Source organism: Astatotilapia calliptera, chromosome 3 (genome assembly GCF_964374335.1).
Source record: "Astatotilapia calliptera chromosome 3, fAstCal68.1, whole genome shotgun sequence".
In the NCBI taxonomy this organism is placed as follows: Eukaryota; Metazoa; Chordata; class Actinopteri; order Cichliformes; family Cichlidae; genus Astatotilapia; species Astatotilapia calliptera.
The window spans coordinates 40,295,506-40,319,046 of record NC_137424.1 but is presented as its reverse complement, the minus strand read 5'-3'; the positions used below and the strand labels follow the sequence as shown (position 1 = coordinate 40,319,046).

Here is a 23,541-nt window from a genome sequence, read left to right as displayed (position 1 = left end):
AAAAGAAATATTCAGAAAAATATATGAACGTGAACAGGCTGTGAATATATAGTATAAAATACCATTAGAGACGCTTTATTTATGTATGTAAGAATACTAATACTACAAGGTCGGGGGGGGTGTCTGGTTCGGAAGGGTACGTAAAAAAAAGAAAAGAAGGGGGTACGTCTTTACGTCACACGCCGCGTTGGCTCGCAACAAGTGGTGAAAAGTTTTCAGACCCCCCCTCCCCTGTATGTTTTTGTTGGGGGAAAAGTTGTTGGGAGTTAGGTCGTGTGAATGTAGCTTCCCCGTATTTTTTCCCTCGCCTCTCGGTAACAGTGGGAATGCGAGTTTTTACTCCAGGGAAGTCGAGCTTCGAGCAGGGTTTTTCCTCCCTACGTCCTCCGGCTCGGACCGAAAATCTCGGTGGCCCTCATCGTTTCACCTCTGCCGTCTCGTTAGCCACCTAAGCTAGCTCCGCCGCCAGCTAACTGCCCCACAAAGTTATCGCTACCTCGTCTCACGGTGTGTGTATTTCTTTCGGAAACTTCCAGGTCGGCAGGAAAAGAAGAAGAAAAAAGAAACCGCAAACGTAGAGATGGCGGAAACCAAAATAATTTATCATATCGACGAGGAGGAGACGCCGTATTTGGTGAAGATTCCCATCGCTGCCGAAAATATCACTTTGCTGGATTTTAAACAGGTCCTGAACAAGCCAAACTACAAGTTCTTCTTCAAGTCTATGGACCAAGACTTCGGGTGAGCTCCAGTGATTTCTTTCCTTCCCCTCTCTCTGTCTCTAGTAGAAGGAGAGCTGTGAGCTTTGCATGCAAAATAAGGAGATCCATCATGCAAACGTGAATGTAGGCACAGAAATTTTGGAAAGCAGCCCCCCTTTTGTTGTGCTTGGATTTTCTGATCGGAGGAGTGACTTCCCAGAGCTAACGTGCGTACATAGTTGTGGGAGAAAATGCTGTTTGTATCTCTAAAACCACTCTATCCCATCTTGTGAGCAGTTGTGGTATATTTGTCGCTGGGGGTAACTTATGGTTCGAGGGAGGGTGAACATGCATGAAGCCAGCCTGTCTGGACCCCAGTCCCCCAAGCCCGGCCTTAATCAGAAAGTTGTAATGAGTGGTGATGAATATTCAAATACCAGAGGTAGCTGTGTCGGCTGGGACTTTTCTCAGAAAACATCATCATTACAATGGGAGGCATTCCCTGCCCCTGCTGCTTTTCTTTGCCCTAATCCTCATGCCTCCCTCCCTCCTTCAGTCCATCATCTGCTGAAATCCTCGCCTTTTCTTTCTTTCGGGTTTTGTCTCCCCTCTTTAACACTATGGCCTCCCAGCCATCCGTTCATTCCCCCAATTCCACACACACACAGACACACACAAAACCTAAACTTCCTTAGAAAGAGCCGTCTCCTCGCCTCTATCAATTCAATCTTGCTGTGTGTTTTCGCGCAGAGGAATGCATGTTTGTGGTTTATTCACACAGCGAGAGACCCTTAGGGTTTCTGTTAAATACATTGTAGTCTTGGATGAAGATTTGGTCTGGGCTATTTGCCTCTTTTACTCCGTTTGGATGGCACCAGGGAGCCTGTGCCAAGCCAGCCCTAATATCAACCCGGAGATGAGGTGGATTTTTTGGCTTTTCACTGGGCTTTGACAAAGCTGGTGGGCCACTATTAGCTGTCAACAGAAGCAACATCAATATCAGATCTGTTTAAAAATACTGTACATCTGGTCTAACCAGTGCCTGTAACCCCCCCCCCCCCCCCCCCCCCCCCCAAAAAATAAATAAATAAATAAATAAAGATTGGAAGTTGCAGTTTACCTAATGTAGTCGAGCTGTTTACATCATAGCGTTGAGCCTGGACAGTATATAAAAGATGGATAGTTTTGGGATGGATGGGCATGATTTTCAATTCTGAAAAGTGAAGCTAATGTGGAAGTACCTTGTAATAAACAGTAGGGGGCGACTCTTCTGGTTGTGAAAATAAGTCTGCTTGCATAGAAGTGAACAAAGTGATGTCACTCCAGAATTAGAGTGTTTAGTGGGAACGTTGTAAAAGTGAGGAAAAACAGGATTTGTTTTGCTTTTGATTAAGGTAGAGCCAGTGGTGTAGCACTAGTAATGCAGTATAGTGTTTGTTTTTCTGCACTTAAAAACAACGCTGCAGCACATTCGTGGCTGGAGCCTGGCCTGTGCTCTGCGTATGGCTTATTCAGTGAATCACAAATGCACAGAAGTTGTAGTTTTTATACTCTTTACCATTACCAGTACCATTTTGGATAGTAACCTCGGGGTTTATGGGACTGCTTCGTTTTTCTAAGTAGGAAATTCAAGTTGAGGGGTACGTTCCAGTTAAACATTCCAGCTGAGAACTCGGATATCTGGACTTTCATACAAATCTCTAACACAGCATTATGGTGGGGCTTTCTTGTGTTTGGCAACCTGCTGTTGTATGAGTGAGCTCAGATTTAAAAGTCTGAATTCTGCTTCTGCAGCAAATCTAGTAATGTAGAGCCCAAGCAAGTGCCAAACACTGTCGTCTGCATTTATACCCGTAGGAGCTGCACAGACGACGATGTGTACTTACATTTCTAGGGAGATGTGTGGCAGGTTATGGCATAGGTTTTTAGACTAGTATGAACACAATGATGGCCATGTTTGGCCTACGTATTTGAAACCCATATTTAGGATTTGGGATCCATCACCTAAGCATACCATACTATAGCATCTTTCTTTTTTTTTTTATAAAACAGTTTAAAAGAACTAAAACGAACACAAAGTGGTGTACATTGGAACTAAATGATAAAAATACACAAGATTGAACTAAAAATCAATTAAATAGGTCAAATAACAACAAGAAAAAGAGACTTCACCATTAAGGTGATGCTTTCAAATATCTTCCATATATATATACTAATATAATCACTTACTGTTTATTACATGTAACATGAAGAAAACATGTTACTTGATACTCTGCTCACTGACTGTTTATTTTCTATTGAATTTCCTTTCAAAAGCACCACAAACTGACGCTACCAACATGAAGTTTGAAACTTTAACAAAAAGGAAACTTTCCAGACTTTTTGGAGGTCTGTTGTATTAGTTTTAGTCTAATGTCCCAAAGAGTGCGTGTGTGTGTGTGTGTGCAGCTGTCATGTGCACAGTAAGATAATTGGCGAGCTTTTCAGTCAACGTGTCGGTTTATTATGTTACCTTTACTAGACTTTGTAAGTTAACTGTCAGATTAAGAGCTTGTCCCTGTGTAACTGGGTAACACATGATTATGTTTAGACCCCGTGTGCTTGTGTGTGAGTACTAAATGTTAAACGTCTCAAACAAGCCACCCTCTGGAAACTCTCAAAGACTGTATGGCCTGTCTTTAAGTTAAATTGCACTGTCTGGCATCATGCTCTCTCATTTGAATATCTCCAACTGAGTTCAGATGAAAAATTTCAAACATAGCTCTGAGTCAGCTGTCCAATCAAAGCAGGGACTTTTTCTCCCCCTCTCTTCCCCCTGCTCTCTCTTAACCAGGAGAGGAGTGTGTAATAGTGTGTGTTTTCATTTGTCCTGGGTTGAGGCCAGCTGTCGAGGAGATCTGTGTGTGTGGCAGAGCAGGCCAGGGCTGGTGCTAGGAACCTGGACCTGGACAGGGGCCATTTGCTGGGTGTCTGGGGTGTCTATGGGGAGAAGAAAGGGAGAGAAGGAACAGGGTGGTGTTCACTTAGAGTCACTGGATATTCTGCTGTATACATGTGCGCTGAGAAGGGATCAGGGAGCTGTTTGAGTAAGATTAATTGTTAGAACAGCAATGCCGTGTTGAGAGTGAGGAATTTAAGGGTAGCAAGGGACTTGAAGAATGGTAGTCGGCAGGGAAAAGTTTAAGTTAATCCAACAGGACTCTGCATATTTCAGAGTTGTTTATGCATTGTATTCGAGGCATTTCAGTATGTGAGTGAAATGACTTTCGACTGTGGTCTCTTGTTTGTTTGGGGGACAGAGGAATGACGACAATCTTACTCTCTGCAGACAATTTGTGCATCTGTCCATCTGCCGTCTAGGTGCAGATTTGTGCTGAAAAAGCGTAATGGATAGGAAGAAAAAATATTGTTAGCTACATCAGTAGCCACATAGACAGGGCTCTCAAAACCTGCAGCAGATCCTCAATAGTGCCCACTACAATCCGGCTGTATGCTAGCATGCACCCACAAAACCAGCTCTCAACAGCTGCTTACAAAAGCCCAGTGGAACCTGACCAAGTCTCACACACTTAAGAGGAGGTACGCTGGCATGTGAAGCTGGAAAAAGGAGACTTTTGGAGACGCTTGAACAGCCAAGTGTCCTCTATGTAGCACTTACGCCCAGCTCGGTCTCTTGGAACTACTGTAGCTGAAGCCAAATGTTTGCCTCTCTGTAAACATGGAAGTCTTAGATGGAGGAGGGGAAAACTGCCAGACGGATGTGTTGTCTTTAAAGAATTTAGACCATGTTGGCTATTAATGTTAAGTAGCTGCTGTTATCTGTAATGGCTTTGCATGCAGATTTAGTTGACCGGGTTGTGTAATTCACAAGTAGGCTCAATGTGTTTTAGCTCATTGTGGTAAAAGAAGAAATTCCACAGTGTCTGTGAAGCAGTTTTGTGATGTTTGTTGTTAGTGTGCTGATTCATGGCTCCATGACTTGGGTGGTATTTTGGAAATAAGATTAGAAGCAGGATCCCAGTGATAAGCTTGTACTTATACTGGTGTGGAGTTTACTTTTAATGGGGGCTAACTGAAGCTAAATTAGTTAAATGTTGCTTTAATATTCATTTAAACCTCTTACAATACTGCTACATTACATTTAGATCAACTTGATATACATTCAAGGAATCTGAGGGCAGGAAGGAGACTGACTGTTTTGGCTCTCCTTTGTGTACAACTAAGATATTAGCAAAATGACACCACGCCAACACTGTGGAAGTCGCATTCGCACTTTAAGAATAAGTGCAATTTTGTTAATACAATAGTCCGAAAGAACAAGAAAGGTGATGGATTTGTGCCAGAGGAAGTAACAGAGGCTCATCAGCTTTACTGTAAAGATCATCCTCCCCTAATAGCCTATTCAGTAAGGAGCCAGTATAATTCAGTTCAGGTTTAGTTATATAGTCCCAGTTCACAACAGCAGTCGCTCAAAGATACTTGCAGGGTTATTGCAGGATTAAGATGGTACATTGTTACAGAGAGAACCCCAACAATTAGATAAGCCCTGGTGTGTGACTACAAATGCTAAAAAAAGCCAGTCCTAGGCAAGGTTTCCTCTACCTCTGCTGACTGAATCCAAAACATTTTTAATACAATTTCTGTGCCCTTGTTTCGTTTCATTTCATTTCAGAGATATTTTTGAGAGACTCGACTGGGTCACACTAGTTTCTTTCTTCTGCTGTCGTCACACTTCAGGGGTGTTTTTTGCCAGCCCCTAGTTTGGTAGTGTTGGTGAGATACTTGGATGTGTTATACAATCAATTCCCTATTATAATCAAAAACATGCAAATTATTTTATCCTTAAACCAAGTTTTTCTTATATAAAGGAATTTTTTGTACCTCCCAGAGAGGTTCTGTTCAACCATGAGTTGAACCCCTTCTTATCTCTATTGCCTTTACTCTTCATAGCAAGTAATCTGACTGGCCTATGTAGCCACCCACCAAAAACACAAAACAAAAGCCTTTAAACTCATTATCCTTTTTGTTTCATTAGAAAATGTTCCTCAGGTTTGGCCGAATGCGATCCTCCTCCCAGCCGTCCAGTTTTTCCGTGAAATCAGTTTTAATATGAGTGTGATCGACTGCAGCTGCATTGATGTGGCTGTAAGCTGATGATTTACCCAGATGGGTTTTGAGTTAACCCTGGCACTTTGATTTGGTGCAGCTGTGTTGTTGTCACGGGCTCATATATTTCATGTAATGTGTCGGTAATGTAAACTGTTTAATTCCCCTCCGCACTTTCACTTTTTCCATCTATGACTTAATGTCGTTTTCAGCCCTTTTTTCTCCACTGCAGTGTACCATACAGATCACACTTATCATGATGTCAGAAAACCAGAACCGTTCAAACCTACTGAACCTCCCTGTGTGTCTCTGTTCTTCAGGGTGGTGAAGGAAGAGATTTCAGACGACAGTGCCAAGTTGCCATGTTTCAACGGCAGAGTGGTGTCATGGGTAAGAGATGATAAACTTGCTGTTTATTTTCTTTTTAAAGCAGGAGTGGAAGCTATACACATTTCCCTGCTAACCTTTCTTTTTCCATCATTTCCTCTTGAGGCTTGTCTGAAAATGTCAAGACTTAACTTTAATCTCAAGAATAAGCCTACATCATGTTTAGCCAGAGGGTGTTTGCAAAAACCACCTCTTCTTTTTCCTGTGTCTTCCTTCAGACCTCCCTCAGACCAACAGTCTTGTCTAACCAGCAGCAGTAAAATGAAGTAATTAGATTTCAGATTTTTAGCCATTAACTTTGCACAATTATATGTCATCAGAGAGTTTGCACATCTGGTCCTGGCTTGCTCTTTGGTGAAACGTTTGGAAACTTGGAACAGGAAAAAAACTGAACCAGAGTAACTGTCCACCCAGGTAAAACAGGAGGGAGCAGATTCAGCAGAAGTATGGGAAAATTGTTCTTGGAGCTTTATCAACAGTCTGAGTCACTGGTAGTTTTGCTAGACTGTTACTCTCAGACTTCAATAAATCTTTTGTCACTTGAGAATTTTCTTACACTGAGCGCCTTGAACCGACTGTTTCTTTGCATGACATTTCCCTTTTAAACATTTAAAAGAGATTTGTCAAATGAAAGCGTGCACATCTTAACCTGGAGACAGACATGATGTCCATGTTTGCAGTAAGGCTGATGCACTTTTTCCATTTTTCTGAGAGAGGGTCCCTACAAATATTTTCCATATCATAGTTATGCTTCCATTCAGCTTGAGAGGGGTCCTTTTTGTACCATTTGTTTTACCCCGTTATGTGTTTTAACACCGAGGGCAGTAGAGATAAAGCTCTTATCTGCTTTATATTCATAGGTGTTTTTGTGTTGTTTCCTCTGCTATTTGTGTAAATTGAAAGTTTACAAAATTTCCATCCATCCACCTTCTGCCTCTTATCTGGGTCCAGGTTGTGGGACAGTAGTCTAAGCTGAAATGTCTAGACTTCCCTGTCTCCCTGACGTTTATTCTAGCTCTTTCAAGGGGGACAACGCAGGCAGTTTCAGGCCTGGGTCTAATCCGGGGCCTGCTCCCACTAACACATGCCCAAAACACTTCACCAAGAAGCATCCAGGAGGCATCCTAGTCAGATGCCTGAACAATCTCAACTGGGTCCTTTTTGTGTGGAGCATTAGCAGCTGCAGTTTGAGCGCCTCCTTAACTACCAACTCCACAGTCTATCTTTAAGGCTGGGCCAAGCCACCCTTTGGAGGAAGCTCACTTCCTTCTCCTTGTATCTGCCATCTCGTAGTTTCAGTGGATACCCACAGCTTAGGGCCGTAGGTCAGAGTAGGAACGTAGATCGACTGGTAGAGCAGCGGCTTTGCTTTCAAGCTAACTCTTACTTCACCACAACAGACTGATATAGCATCACTGCTGACACCACACCAGTATACCAGTCTCATGCTCCCCTCACACCTCAGTGACCCTTTAAATTACCCCACTTGGGGCATCCCACCCCTTTCCAGCTGAGAACTGTGACCTCAGACTTGGAGGTCCTTATTGTCAAAGCACAAACTAAATGCCTATTATTAAATTTACGCATTTACATCAATGTCAGCAAAAACTCAATACTATAAACAAGATGCTATATTAAACTGGCTCTCATTAAAAAGATAGTTCATTATTTTCTTTGCCAGGTAATTGTCAAATCTGGCCGGGGTGGCTGCAAGTCCTTATAAAGCTTTTATCTTAAATACGTATTTGCTAATAAACAACCTTAAAAGTTTTAAATGGTCTTAAATTCATTTTAAATGTGTCTTAAATTTTTTTTTAGTCAACTCGCAGCTAAAATGTTGACCAGCAACATTAAAATTTTCACTCTGTCTACACATTGATATCCTACAATGTGACTGCATTGTCAAGCTGAGCTATTTTGGAACAACTGGACCCCCGATTTAGAAGGCGATATTAGCAGGAAAGCATGCATCACAGTTGTTTACTTGCAGCAATGCATGACTTGGCCATGTGCAAACACATAGAATAGTATTAGGCGAGAAAGTCAAGTTGAAATTCTGTAGCCGCACGGAATTTAACATATGCAAACATTTAAATGAGCATATCGAGATAGAAAAGGCGTTTTTAAGTTTGCCAAACAAATTCACAAAGGAAGCAAATGTTTCTCTGATTGTGTTAACTGATACTCGAGCCGAGCTGCACGCAGCGTGGCTTGTTAGCAGTTATAGCACAGCGAGTTGCCAGGTACAGCTTTCATACTTTCCATTTCTCTTGTAGAAGACCCAGTTGTTGTACTCCACCCTGCGGGTTGCATTTAAAAGGAGACAAAACACTGAGACTTGGCCCAGATAAGAAGGACAGGGGCTGGAGCATCTGTTAAGTGCATAAGAACTCAAAGAGAGGGAGAACAAAGCTCAGACACCAGAGGGACTGATATGCGATCTGCACAGAGAGATGGATGAAGGGATCCCAGAAGATGAGTGTTTCACAGTTACGTAGCCATTAATGGAGAGCAAAAAGCAGGGAGTGACTGGATAAAGTGGGCGAACGTCTCTGTGCACATGCTTGTGGACATTTGGTTGAGTTATTTTGACAGGAAATACAAAGCATGTTTATATGAAGTCACTGAATGCACCAAACTTCCCAAACTCTGGAGCTCATATGAAGTTTATAATAAGAAACGTTATGTGTGGGCTCTGCAGTGATGTAAGAAGGCCTGGACTCCGCTCTCTGTGTTTCTATGGTCCATGTAATTGGAAGCTATATGCCATTCATCCTAATTGTTGATGTGTGATACCTCTCTCTCCCCTTGTATGTGTGTGTGTGGACACTTTTGTTGTATAATGAAGAGAGACAGGTTAAGTGTAGGATAGCGTTTCAGTTTGCCCTTGAGACCTTCGTCTGAAAAGAGTACAGTGTTTGTATGTGAAAGTAATTGACATAGTACCCGTTTTTCCTCCCTCTGCCCTCCACCTCCTTCCTTCTCGTCCTTTCATTCCTCTTCTTTTTTTTCACCCTCTCGTCTCTCTGCCCTCTCTTACTTTGTGCCAGTTTCTCACCACTCCACATACTTGCCTACTTTTTTCCTAATACTTTCCATCCTGCTTCCCTCGACCTTTACCTCAGATTCTTTCCTCTCTTTATTATTTTTTTGTGTTGTCTCTAAATCTTTTATTTTGCTTCCTTTTATATATCAGTTGGTATCTTCAGACACTCCAGCAGCAGAGCCTCCAGTGGCAGTGGTCCCCCCTGTGGAAACAACTACCCAGCCTTTGCCCCCTCCGCCACCCCTTCCTCCCCCACCTGCAGAGAGGACCGGGGGCATCGGGGACTCCAGACCACCATCTTTCCAGTAAGCAACACACACACACACACACACACACACACACACACACACACACACACACACACACACACACACACACGTGAATCATGAATCATTTACTGTGTATTTAAAGTGAGGGAAATGATTATTTGATCCCCTGCTGAAGTTTGCAAGCTTGCTCACTTATCAGGAAATGAACAGTTTCAAATTTTAAGGTAGTTTAAGGTAACATCAGCGAACAATCCTGAAAAAAACACTGCATAAAAGTTTTAAACTGATTTGCATGTCACTGTCATGAAATTAGTATTTGATCAACAAGTAAAACTTAGTACTTGGTGGAGAAACTCTTGTTAGCAAGCACAGCTGTAAGATGTTTCTTGTAGTTGGTCACCAGGTTTGCACAAATCTTTAAATCCTTTCTTAGCTGCCCCATGGCAGCTCAAAACTTCAGCTTCCTCCACAGAGTTTGTATAAGTCTGAGGTTTGAAGACTGGCTAGGCCACTTCATGATTTCCTGCTTCATCTGTAGCTGCTCCTTTGTTGCCTTGGTGATTTTTTGGTCATGCTAGAACATCCATCCATGACCCGTTTTCATCCATGACCCGTTTTCGGCGTTCTGGCTGAGAGAAGGAGGTTCTCGTCCGTGATTGTATATTACATGTCTTGTTCATTGACATCCTCGATGCAGTGAAGTCATCCTGTCCCCTTAGCAGAAAAACAGCCCCAATAATGGTTCCAACTCCTGAACTGCAGGGATGTGCTCAGCATTTTCCTCCTTTCAAACACAGTTGGTTGAGATGATGTCAAAGAGCTAGATTTGAATTTTACAGTGTTTATTTATCGGATAAAATAAGTTAAATGTCACTGTTATTATTGTCTGGCTGGAAACAGCGGAGGTGTCCAAATTCAGAGGCTGGGTCCACCTGAGGACCCGGCCTTCGTGGTCTAAGTGGGTCGGGTAGACCGGAAATGAGCGACCGTGAAATTGGACGGTCTAGCCTTCAGAACTACGTCACGAGCTCTCTCGGTGGAGTGAAACTCTGCCGTCTGCTCCTTGCTATCTAAAATATAACCGGACGCTGGCGTACATTTTCGACCATCTCACACTTCAGTTTAATCAGTTTTCTGTCTGACGTTTATTCAGCTGTGTGAAAACCGCCGGAGGAACCCTCCCGAGAGATTAATAAAGTTTTGTTTAATCTAATCTAATAATTTTAATCTCAGCCAAACCGATTTACTCACGAACAAATAAAACACTGAAAAAGCCAAACAATAACATGTTTAAGTTATTTAAGTGACTTATATATCATGTTTATCCTGAGTAGTGAAAGACCGCGGGGGTTTATAAACGATGTGCCGGGAGTTTGCTGTTCTCGTCAGCTCAAGTTTACACAGCTACATTCTCGCCTGAAAATATGTTGAAAGTTTATTTTGTGACCCAGAAAGAATAATTAGAGTAGTATTAAAACTAAGTAACTGCAGTAGTAGTAGCCATTGTTGGAAACTGGAATTGCCTGGGCCTATCTGGGGTATGGTTTTTAAATTTTGTTGTCCGGGTGGAAAATCGGGAGATTTTCGGCAGGGGCACTGAAATTCTGAAAGACATGCAGTTTGTGGGGATAGGTTAATTGGATAATCCAAATTGCCACTAGGTGTGAATGTGAGTATGAATGGTAGTCTGTCCTTGTGTGTTAGCCCTGCGACAGACTGGCGACCTGTCCAGGGAGTACTCCGCCTCTCGCCCTATGACAGCTGGGATTGGCTCCAGCACCCCCCGCGACCCTGAAAAGGATAAGCGGTAGCGAATGGATGGATGGATGGCACTGAAATTCGGGATTCTCACAGAAAAATCAGGAAGGGTGGCATGTATGGATGTTGTGTGCGCTGCAGGATTTCATTGCATTGTGCTCAAGTGTGTTACCAGTGTTGTTCTTAGCGACTGTGATCCCAACTGTCTTCAGGTCATTAACAAGCTGATCTCATGTAGTTTTGGGATGATCCACCACTTTTCACCCATTGTACTTGAAGACTTGCAACACACACCTGTGCTCCTCCTATAGTTTTAATTAGAAACTGTATATTTACCTGAATATCTCACACTCTCAGAGTATCAGGTTTACGCACGAATATGTGAGCTCATTTGAAACTGATCTTAGCTGGGACCGCCCTTGTTATTGACACAAGGAAAAGCTTTAAATCCCTGAGTAGACAGATCTGATTGAAGTGTTCCCTCACACAGTTTGAGTATGTTTTTTGCCATATTCAAGAACTTCCAGTGTGCTTTGAAATGTTGTGAAATGTGGTCTAGTTGGTTTGGATAGTTGGGGTTACTGCAGAAAACTGTAACATCACATTAAGTTGATATGACAAATGTGTCAACAAACAGTTTCCTAGTGATTATTCTTGTTTAACACTGTTTTGGAAAGATCTGCTAATCGCAGTGAACCAACTGGTTTCTCACTTTGTTTGCTGTCAGTTCCTGGGCAGGTATTCAACGCTGGGTTTACCAGAACCTGCATTGAGACAGAGGCTACCAAAAACATTAGTTTTGAGCTGAAAAAGCAAAACGAAGAAGTGAATGAAGCTTAAAAACTGTCAAGCTAATACAAGTCTTTAGAGCAAGAATGAGATCTCATCTTACATATAGTCATTTCATTTTTTAAAACAAACAAACAAAAACATCCATGCGCGTGCACACACGTGTGTGATTAGGACAGCTTTTAAAAAAGCAAAAAACCAGTATAAATTTCAAAATAACTATTTATTATTTATTTGTATTATATTATGTCATATTGTACAGCTTGTACATACATGTACGAAGAAGGTTAAAGTGGGACTTCACAGGTGGGCAAGCTGTAAGATCAGGTGTAGCAAAAATGTGTATCAGTGTGGGCCAAAAAATCAGAAGTGGTTGCACACTGTTTTGTATTGGGATATCCAGTAGATCTTTGCATTATTGTACATAAATCATAGGTCAGCTGTGATGAACTGCTACTCTGATATTCACTGCTCTTTGTGGATCGAGCCAATTGAACTCAACAGGATATAAACAGATGATTCAATAGCTGTAGGGATGATTTCTAACACCTGGGCAGTATAAAGCTAATCAAAAAGGTAGAATTCAGTGAGTGAATCTAATCAGCGTCACCAGCTTAGATATACATCGATGTTTGCTGCCTTTCATGTAATCTAATATTGATATTGATATGACCAATCCAACATTACTGAAAACTATAGTTGTAACCATAGTCCATCCTTTATCTTTATAAAAAACCAAGTATATCTGCACACTGCTTTTTCACGAGTCATTAGTAAGGAAGTAAAGAAGAAAAAGTAAATTAGTTATTTGTTTCCATAATATGTTTGGAGCTAGACCGACACCTTACTGCTCATACGTGACAATCTTCAAATGTAAGGGTCTCTGGTACCAAAGAAAAGGTTCAGTTTAACCAGCTGTTTTTATGACTGGGTGGTGTCCGGGGTACTGGATGCTGATGTATTATCAGTGTAGATATAACACCAAGCTATGAGAAACTGATTTTGGGGGAAAGTTCTTTGTTTTTTTTGTATGTTAAAAAACAATCAACCAGCCATTTAATTGTGGGTCTCATGAATCCAGTGTTAGTTGTGCTTTTAAGTTTTTATAGTGTGGACAGTGGGTCTGAATCTTAAAAGCAAACTAATTATCATTCAGTCTGATTGTGGTTGTGTTGATGTACACACAGCTTACAAAAATGAAGAAATCCATGTGAGTGGTAGAAAAAAATGAAAAGCTTACTGTGTGATGTCAATAAAATTACAGTAGCTCTAATGCACAGTGACCATGCCGTGCTTTGTGTCTTCATGTGTCTTAAACTTTTTGATCATTGTAGGAAAATGTGCTAATATTGGACCAGCAAAGAGATTGTGCTGTTCTATAGCCTTCACTGCAATAAGAGACAATGTAATACATAGCAGATGTCATGTCCAAGGCCTGATTAAAGTGACACGTACCTGACCGACAACTTTAATGTAAGCAACATTAAGCACATAATGCTAAAAGTATGTATTAAAATGTTGATTTGGTGTTTAAAAGGGAACAGTTGTACGTGTGTTCAGCTCTATATTTGTATTCTTAGACTCACAGAGTAGTCTGACAGCATCTAAGGAGCCTATACTGGGCCTTGGTCCTTCTCAGGACACTTATTTGGACAATTACCAAGTTGTTTTTAAATAGCGTGATATAAATATGTAAATGTTCTGTAAATGTGACAGAAAATAAGGAAAAGAGTGAGTAGTTCTGTTTAACTGAAGAATAGTCTAGAGTTTGACTAAAGAAATGGACTGATATCAGCTGATTCTAGTTTATTACTGATAAGGATGTCTCTTGGGAGATAATAGCAAAATGTCTGCAAAGATGGCAATGAGATCATTTAGAAAAAAGGCCTCTTTTGAAGTTTGTCCAGCAGAAACACTGACAGGCTTTTCTTTTGACTGTTCAAATGTCCTCCTGAAAATATTACAGTTCTCTAAATAGCAAATTGACACTTATTTTCTTTATTTATTTGTATGATAATTAATAAATAATATAAATACTTGTATTATGCGTCAGTTTCAGTTAAGCCCATTTTCATTCAGAGGAAGCTGTTAGAAATTAGGACGAAAAAATAAAGCATAGATATTCGTATACAGCAGCAGGCAATACTGCTTTAAAAGAACAGGTAAATTAAGGAAGGGCATGTACTTTCTAGCCTACTATAATTGCAAAAATGCATAACATAAAAAACGTATGTAGTTAGAAATGCCTTTTATGTTGTAAACACTGATTAGTGCAAATCCAGTGTTGAAATCCAGTCGTGCTCTAATTCCATCTGTAATTGTGCTTGTTTTTACAGTCCCAATGCAACAGGCAGCGTGGAGACTTTGGACGACCAGACTGAAACGGAGTCTGTAGTTTCTTTCAGGAGAGAGAGGCCTCGGCACAGAGAGAGCATGGAACAACACGGTGAGACACTCGTGCACACGAAAACAATCCTTTTAATACTGCCTCCTATCAAGATTTGGCACGTCTATATCTCCCAGACACTCAATACAAGTTGATATAATCAGAGAGTTGCTGAGGAGTGAGGAATGTTTGGGATCTATAGGGAAACCCTGACTTGCACAAACATGAAAAATCATGTTGATTATTTTCCTGTTGTCTTTGGGGACTCTCGTGCGGCATCTCAGGCCCTCGTATGAACGGCCAGAGTCGTCTGGAGCGCCACCTGGCAGGATACGAGAGCTCTAGCACGGTGATGAGCAGCGAGTTAGAAACGACCAGCTTCTGCGACTCTGAGGACGATGACACGATGAGCAGGTGAGAAAGCGATAAATGTCGTATGTATCCAGTAGGTGATGGAACAGGCTAATGCGAGAGAAGCTGTCCCTTAAATTTGTGTTGACCTCCTTAAGAACCAAGCCTGTTAAAGGTTTATGAGATATTTCTCTCTCTTGACCTTTCACCTTTTGTTGAACAGGTTCAGCAGTGCCACAGAGCAGAGCACAGCTTCGAGGCTTCTTAAGCGACATCGTCGACGGAGGAAACAGCGTCCCCCACGTCTGGAGAGGGTGTGTGCGCACGATTTACTTTGTGCAAACAGATTAAATATTTTGGTCACGTCAGTGTCTGTAGTGTAATGTTGTCATTTCCTGCTCCAGGCCTCCTCCTTCAGCAGTGTTACAGATTCCACGATGTCTCTGAACATCATCACCGTCACTCTAAACATGGGTCTGTACTCTCCTCATGCACCTCATGAACCTTTAAACTTATATCTCAGATTCATTTTTCTTACCTAATGTTCACCTCGTCTTAACATTATTGTGATTTCTCAACCGTACAGAAAAGTACAACTTCCTGGGTATCAGCATAGTGGGTCAGAGCAACGAAAGGGGGGATGGAGGCATCTACATTGGCTCCATCATGAAGGGAGGAGCTGTGGCTGCTGATGGACGCATTGAACCTGGTGACATGCTGCTGCAGGTGAGGAGGAATGATGGCTTTTTCCTATATAAATGACGATGTCTTGATTTATTTAGTTTTTTTAAATTACTGCTCGGACAGCTGGTTTATCCAGGAAATACCAGTGTGGTTGTTTGGTTTTGAGATCTGCTGGGTCTCATTTCAGGAGCTTTTCTAGTGGGTGATCCAGTCCAGATCAGTGCTTGTTCACTTCAGTTGTAATTCATTCCTTGTCTACATGAACACATCTGTTTCTCTCTAAACCTAAACAAAGGAAGTATTTATGCATATGAATGCAACTGGTTTTTATTTTATTTTTTTGTTCCGATCAAGAAGCTAGAACTGGGAAATTACTGACATTTTTCTGTTGAAAAGACTTTGATTAATCAGCTACCAAAACAGTTGGTTGTTATTCTTCATCATCAGCATCAATAAATAATTCATCTCCACTTATGAGTCTAAATAAACCTTTTTCTTATGCCTCATTATCCCCTCTCCTCCTAGGTGAATGACATCAATTTTGAAAATATGAGTAACGACGATGCAGTGCGGGTCCTGAGGGAGATTGTACACAAGCCAGGGTATGTTGTTTTTTTTTTTCATCTGACTTTTTAGATGATATATCAAATGTTTTCAGGTTTTGTCTTGTCAACAGGTAGTAAGCTTTTGTTGTTATCAGGGATGGGTGGTATAGTCTCAAAATTATATCATGATATTTAGAGAAGCTATAATGATATTTCTGAGAATATAGGAAAAGTTTACTGAACAGCATTTTATTGATGCTTGCAGTTTTATTAAGGCAGCAGCATTTAGAAGTGTAAGTAAATAAAGGGGATTTTCCTTCTTGTCCTTCTGTGATGTTATATCTTGGGTTGGGCTTTAATCCAGCTTCTTAAAGTCCTGTTTCAGTAACTTTGATCCATCATTTGCTCTTCTTGTCTTATGATGTGTAGCTAGTGAGCGCTCCAGTGACGCTGTGTGGAGATTTGTTTAAATCGCACGTCGCTGCTAGTATCTCCTTCTTCGTAGCCTTGTGTTTTTTCCTCAAGTGGTGAAAGGTGTTCGTTCTCTCCACCTTCAGTTTTCTTGCATATTTTGCAAAGTACTGTGCTTTGGGAGGTTGTAGAAGTATCTGTCTTTTTTTGTTTTGTTTTATTAATAAATGATCATTGGAGGCTGACACACAGCTCTCACTCTCAGACATGCCCTGCCTTGTCTTGTTGCCATGTGACGTTTTTGTATCGGGTAAATCTTCACCCCAGTATTAGCGTGGACGATGTGATCTGACCGTAGTCGTGATGTTTGCGTACTCTTTTCCAGGCCCATCATCCTCACAGTGGCAAAGTGCTGGGACCCGTCTCCTCAGGGCTACTTCACTCTGCCTCGCAGTACGTACAGCTCTGCCTGAGACACAACACACGGATCCATGTTTGTGTCAGTAACTGTTTCCTAATTGTTTTCCTCACCCTGCAGATGAGCCGGTCCGACCCATTGACCCTGCAGCATGGGTCAGTCACTCCGTGGCCATGACCGGGGCTTACCCTCCCTACCCAGGCAGTTCCTCCCTCAGCACCATCACGTCCTCGTCCTCCGTCACCGAGACTGAACGTAAGCGTCTTTGCGTTCACCCTACTCTATATTTGCTCCTTTATAATATCCCCTTTAGTAATATCAGCCTTTTCATGGCTGTGTATTATTTTCATAAAACTGTCCTTCGTGTCTAGTTGTCTAGTTTCATATCCAGACTCGTGATATTCAGTCTGAATTCAGTTCATTATTCTAAAGTATCTCTTTCCCCTTCTTCAGTCTGTGTCCGTCTTTGTCTCCTACCGACACTGGCACAGGAGTCGTCTTTCACATCTGTCTTTCTGCTTTTGTCGCGGCTGTTGTGTGATAAATGACGTCTGCTGCTTTCCTGCTTTTGATCTCTTTGAAGTTCCACTCCTTGCTTTCTTGTTTTTGGCCCCTGTCATGCTTTCTTGCATGTTTTTCCCTCCTGAGGTTTTTCCTTAACCATTCTTCATCCTTCTCCAGGTTTTGATGACTTTAACTTATCACTGCACTCTGACATGGCATCTGTCGCCAAAGCCATGGCCTCACCAGAGTCGGGTCTGGAAGTCCGGGACCGCATGTGGCTTAAAATCACCATTCCCAACGCTTTCCTAGGTAAGACAAAAAGTGGAAACGAGGCAAGAGAGACTACACTCGTTCCATGAACTTTTTGCGGCTCACAGGACTTTACAGGGCAGGCATTATGTTCACAGAATTAAAACCGTGTGACTTGTGGGAGGAAAAACCCCTCAAGTACAAACGTGAATGCCTGTTTTGAATGAAAACATGTGTTAAATTGGAATCGCATGCAGCTGAATCACAAGGGATAATTACTACGTGTTTGTCTACTTTGTGCTTTTTGAAATGAAAATTTGGTGTTATATTCAGTCTCTGATTTTATTACTTTCCCCCCTAACTTCTTAATGCACTCTAACACAGCAGCTTACAGGCACACCTCAGGCGTCAGGCAGGTTTTTTTTCAGTCAGAGGTGTTCATTTCACCTGGCTAGTTTTTGAGCTTGTCGTTTTCCTGCTAAATTCCTCTTAAAGATATTTGATTTATAAATAATCCGCTGGTTAGATTTCCACTCGGCTACTTTAGATGTAAGCCAGAAGTAAGCCCGGCGGTGTTGATGTTTCAGTTTCTCCACATAAATACATGACTCAGTGGTCTGCATCCAGCACTGGGAACCCTTCACTTTAAAACAAACTCTCAAACAGAATGCAAGCAGTGAGGTTACAGACATGGGGAAGTTAAATATAAGGAAGTATATTAGGAATAAAATGTGTAACCACACCCAGCCAGCTGTGTGGTGTGGTACATTTGATGGCGGTGTTGCTTTTGTTGCTCTTCACTGCAGCTGTTATGGTGCTGCATTTAAAGTTCAATGTTTTTTCTCAAACTCAATCTGCTGTTTCTCAAACTGTCTACAGGCATAACATCAGATATGAAAACATCTGTTGTTTTCATATTGATGTGGCCTCCAGAGGGAGACAAACAACATTAATGAGTTAGTGTCTTTATCTAGTTCAATCAGTGTGGTAACTACGGCTTAACACATAACCTGAATTCTAAAATCCTCCGCACATATTGACAAGTTGAACTGAAAAATTCAAATTTGTATTTACCTATTGATTATTTTACACATCAAGTAATCTATCAAGTCAATCGATTAATGGAGTAATAAGATAAGAAACGTTTTTGTCTTATTATGGATCAACTGCTCCTTCTTGTTTAATTACTGTTTAATAACGGCGCCGCCTCTTTGCTCCTCGCGGTGTGTAAACAGACTCCGGCTCCACATTAAAGTGTGCCAGCATCATCATCCCTGCAGCAGTGACCTAATGTTAAACTTTTTATTCACACTCTGCACCTAAATATGTTTCTATTGCGGGTCTGTTTTTAGTCACAAATGTGGGTGAAATGCTCCCGTTTACATGACTCGATAAATCGTCGCACTGAACCATTAATCTCAGGTCCCCCTTTTTTTGTAACAATGTTGGGTTTTACTGTTATATTTACCGACCTGCGGCGCTCTTTTTCAAATTTTTCCTTCTGTGTTTACTGGTGATTTGAACAAAATTCCATCATGGGTGCAAATTTTAGTGACTGTTAAGCCACATGACGAACGTGACGCTTAAAACAAAAGCATTCACAGGGGATGAACATGAAACATGAACTGGGATTTATGATTATTTAAAAAACATATGTTAATAACTGAGGTATGCTCGTGCAAAGTTTTGCACGAGAGGGAAAAAGGTCCATGCAGATATATGTATGATATGTTCATTATAATAAGATGTTCTTTAATTATCATTTTCATTTAGTACGTTTTCTGGTTGTAGTAGGGGCTCTCACTGGGATTATGTTTAGAAAAAGAGTCATGTGTGAAACAAATCTTTTTATGTGAGCACGCACTGAGCCTAGTGTGTGTTTTTGTTTTGCTAGTTTGTTTTTAAAAGATCAGTCAAAACTCTTTATTTCATGATTGAATTTTATTACGAAAACCTGGCATCTATGGGACAAAATGTTTCTTAATGATGATTAGAATGATTTCTCTGCACCCCTCATCAGGTTCAGACGTAGTTGAGTGGTTGTTTCACCACATCGAGGGATTTCAGGACCGCCGTGAAGCCAGGAAGTACGCCAGCAACCTGCTGAAGGCCGGCTTCATTCGTCACACGGTCAATAAGATCACGTTCTCCGAACAGTGCTACTATGTATTCGGAGACTTGAGCGACTGTGAGAACTGTGAGTGGCTGCAAAACCCTGACATCAAACACTGAGCAACACATCCGACTGCTGAGTTTTATCCTTAATCACATTTTGCACATGGGCACTGGTGGACGCACCGGTTGTAGAAGGGGTTAGACATTTGACGTCATAGTTCTCAAAGGATTCTTTAATGTCCTGCCATCGCTAAAATGAAATCTCAGGAAAGAAGACCAATCATTGTCCACCAGCTGCACCATATCAACGGTTCAGATGTAGTCATCTTTTTTCCGGGTTTGGTGCAAGAAAAGATCTTTTCACGTCAGATGTTGATATTTGAAGCCATTCATCATGCAAACCTAAAAATTATTCTCTGTTAGCTGTAAATCTTGAAGGAACATTTTTGCACCATTATTCACCCTCTCCCTCGTGTCTCCCACACAGATATGGCCAATCTGTCTCTGAATGACAACGACGGTTCCAGCGGCGCCTCGGACCAGGACACCCTGGCCCCCTTGCCGCTCCCTGGGGCTTCCCCGTGGCCCATGATGCACACCTTCCCCTATCAGCCATACCCAACACATCCCTTCTCCAGCCAGCCGCCTCCGTACCACGAGCTTACCAGTTACAGCTACGCCCCGGGCAGCACTGGCAGCCAACACAGCGAAGGTAAGCGGAGAGAAATGTTCTTTTATCCAGTATTTATTTTTAGAGTGAGATGCTGTAGGTGAGGCCGCTGTGAGCAAACTCTTCCTGTTTGAAGGGCCACTCCAAAATATTACTCAAGAAGTTTAGCTTTTCATGACAGAGCTACATAGTGTGCTCTGACATTGTGTATAATATATCCTGTGGCTCTTGATGACTGTACACAGGGCTATTAATCATGGATATAATATTAGAAAATACAATAAAACAGGACATATGAGCCTATTGCTCAATTTCTAACATTTCAGGATTTTCCTTGGCTCAGATGGGTCATTTGAAGATGACAGCACATCCCTGATCCATGTCCACTAACTGCAATAAGTCTGCATTATATTATTTTCTGCCCATTTAATGAATAAAAATGTCTGAAGCTGAGTAAATGACGGGCTTTTAATAAAACATTTTACTGCTTTTGGCCTAAACCTCCTTTGTGTGAGCCAAAAGTGCCTTCATGCATGAGAACACTGCATTTCCACAAATTAAAGTACACTACCTCTTAGACTGGGATTCTGCCTCCTCCTGGTCTCAGACGACACATTTTATCTTTCACGTGTAAGATGAATGTGTTCACCACTACACCAGAGACTCAGGAGAGCGTCTGTAGCATCTGTGATTCAAAATTCGGCTATTAAAAAGTGAAAAATCAAAATGAGCAGCAATTCCTGTTGTGCAAAGGAGAGAGGATAGTTGCATATGTAGAGTTAAAGGTTGAAGACATCTGCACACAGGAGTTTGCAACCAGCCATTGCCAAAGACTAGAATGCTTCAGCCCACTCAATCGTTAATCTTCACTTTAATCAAATACAAAAGAAAATGATGCATTTTCTTGAAATCTTTGTTTAAAAGCATAAACAGCACAGTCTGGTGGCTGTACCCAGTCATATGCAAAGTGTTAGGGCCAGTGGTTCCATCGCCTGCTGCTAGGACACAACTTCAATGCAAGAGTAGTAAATTTAGATCACAGTAATAAGTAATATCATAAATGAACCACCTCCTATGAACACTTTTAATTCAGTTTTTCTATAAATAAAACTGTAGACAAAGGCAGCTTAAGTTTGCTAATGTGTCTTCGTCCCATGTGTGTCCTGAGGTGCATCTTTACTGTTCTGTCTGAGCCATCACACAATCCATGCAACTAAGTTGGTCTAACCCACCTCCACCGGGGGGCAGCAGTCAGCTGTGTGGAAAATGCTAAGAAATTAGACAAGAAAGACTTCACAGAAAAGTGTAAATAATTTTAGTAAAACTGGTAAATCAGCTAAGCAGTGTCATCAGAGCTCAGATTTGTTTGACTTGTTATCAAACAGTATTTTCTCTCCCGTGTTGCTGCAGGGAGCCGGAGCAGCGGCTCGACGAGAAGCGAGGGTGAGCGGCGTCGCAGCAGTAAAGGCCCTGGTAGCACTGTGGGCGGAGGGGAGAAATCCCCGTCCGGCGGTGGTGGAGAAGGTGGCGGGGCCGACTCGCGCTCCGGCAGCGGCAGCGAGTCTGAGTACTCGACGCGCAGCAGTCTGAGGCGCGGCCACGGTTCAGCCGCCCCCAGCGAGCACAGCCACGCCTCCTCCCAACGCTCGCATCATCACCGCATACCCCAACCGCCCCACATGTCCCCCTACCCGCCGGGAATCCTGCCGTACAACCCCATGATGGTGATGATGGTACCCCAGCATCCACACCCGGCCATGGCAACCGCCCACGGCCTTCAGCACACGCAGCCGATGGCGGCAGCTCCCATGCACCCCGCGTTACCTCCACCTCCTTCCTCCACTCCTGGAGGACCGCCTGGTGCTCCGCCCACTCGTGACCTGGGTTCCGTACCCCCAGAGCTCACTGCGTCACGGCAGTCGTTCCACCTGGCCATGGGAAACCCCAGCGAGTTCTTCGTGGACGTCATGTAGTTTTTTTTTCTCTTCCTTGTGTTTGGTGTCCGTTCATGTGAAGTTAGTGTTCCCACTTGTGTGGACGAGGATCTGATGGTAGCTTATTGAACTCGTGTGTGCCTGTTGGAGTCGGGGCGCTTGACACTAAATTTGGTCGAACAGGGTTTTAAAGTAAGAACGACGATAGGACAAATCTCAATTGATCTATGTAGAAAGTTTAGCTTCTCTTCTTCAAATCCACTACAGAGCGCAGCCTGTTTTTATTTTTCAGGCCTTAACCCAGGAGGTTATTGTTTCCCTCCTACAGAAAACTGTACAATATTTAGCATTTGATCATTACACTCCTTCAAACACTCACTTAATATTTTATCATGGGAAGACCCTTCCAGTTCAGCCACTTGCCCTTGAGCTGCCCATCCAGAAACAACTGAGACCACAGTTTGGCACTAGAGGGCGCCAGGCACTCAGGCCAGATTCATTGGCTGCACAGGAGCAAATCAAGTGCCTTTCCATTATTATTTACGTTTTCACACTCCAGGTACAGCAAGCATCTTTTGTTTCAGCATTGTTTGACAGTGAGCCCCTCTGTATATATCTATTACTCCTGTGTATATGCAACTCTACAGACCAGCAAACTGTAATGTGAAAAGAAAGAAAGGTCCAAAAATGTCAGAAGAACTTGTTTTTAGTAATCACTGTCTAGGCCTAGTCATGAGATAACTCTTGTTGTGAGGAATGCGGGGTGGGGGTGTTTTTTTTTTTTTTTTGTGTGTCAGGCTGTAGAGGCTCGATGGTACTCGTGGCACTAGACGTCCACAGCGGTACTTTTACCTACATGCAGTGTATATCCTCAGTAACTGTGATCCAAATGCCCCAGCTCTCCATGCTTATTTTTATGTTACTGACTCGCATTATTCACCCGTTCCTTTTTCTATGTGTGACTATATAAATCATGTGTAACCCAACTAACTATTAAGGTGCTAAATGAAGAGTCAACATTTCAGAAAGCTGACATTTATAGTGTCACATTGCTTGATTTCATATTGCCACCTTTGCTTGTGTATTTGAGAATAAATTTGATACATACTTATGGTTCAGAGTTGTTTATTTTAACTAGACACGTGAAGATTTGAATGAAGCTTGTGACCGTGAACTTTATCACATTGACAGACTGCAGTACAGATGCTGCAAAAACTC

The 23,541-nt window shown here is 42.1% G+C and overlaps 1 protein-coding gene across 1 annotated transcript; it reads left to right on the top strand.

The window, feature by feature from the left end:
- Positions 1-217: 217 nt before the first annotated feature.
- dvl2 (dishevelled segment polarity protein 2) lies at positions 218-23,434 on the top strand. Its single transcript, XM_026162068.2, has 15 exons — positions 218-741; positions 6,128-6,197; positions 9,391-9,545; positions 14,393-14,502; positions 14,727-14,856; positions 15,017-15,107; positions 15,198-15,267; positions 15,380-15,519; positions 16,003-16,079; positions 16,819-16,886; positions 16,972-17,106; positions 17,533-17,664; positions 19,625-19,801; positions 20,207-20,431; positions 21,800-23,434. The coding sequence occupies exons 1-15, from the start codon at positions 581-583 to the stop codon at positions 22,360-22,362; spliced, it is 2,304 nt and encodes a 767-aa protein (XP_026017853.2). The 5' UTR covers positions 218-580; the 3' UTR covers positions 22,363-23,434.
- The last annotated feature ends 107 nt before the right edge of the window (positions 23,435-23,541 follow it).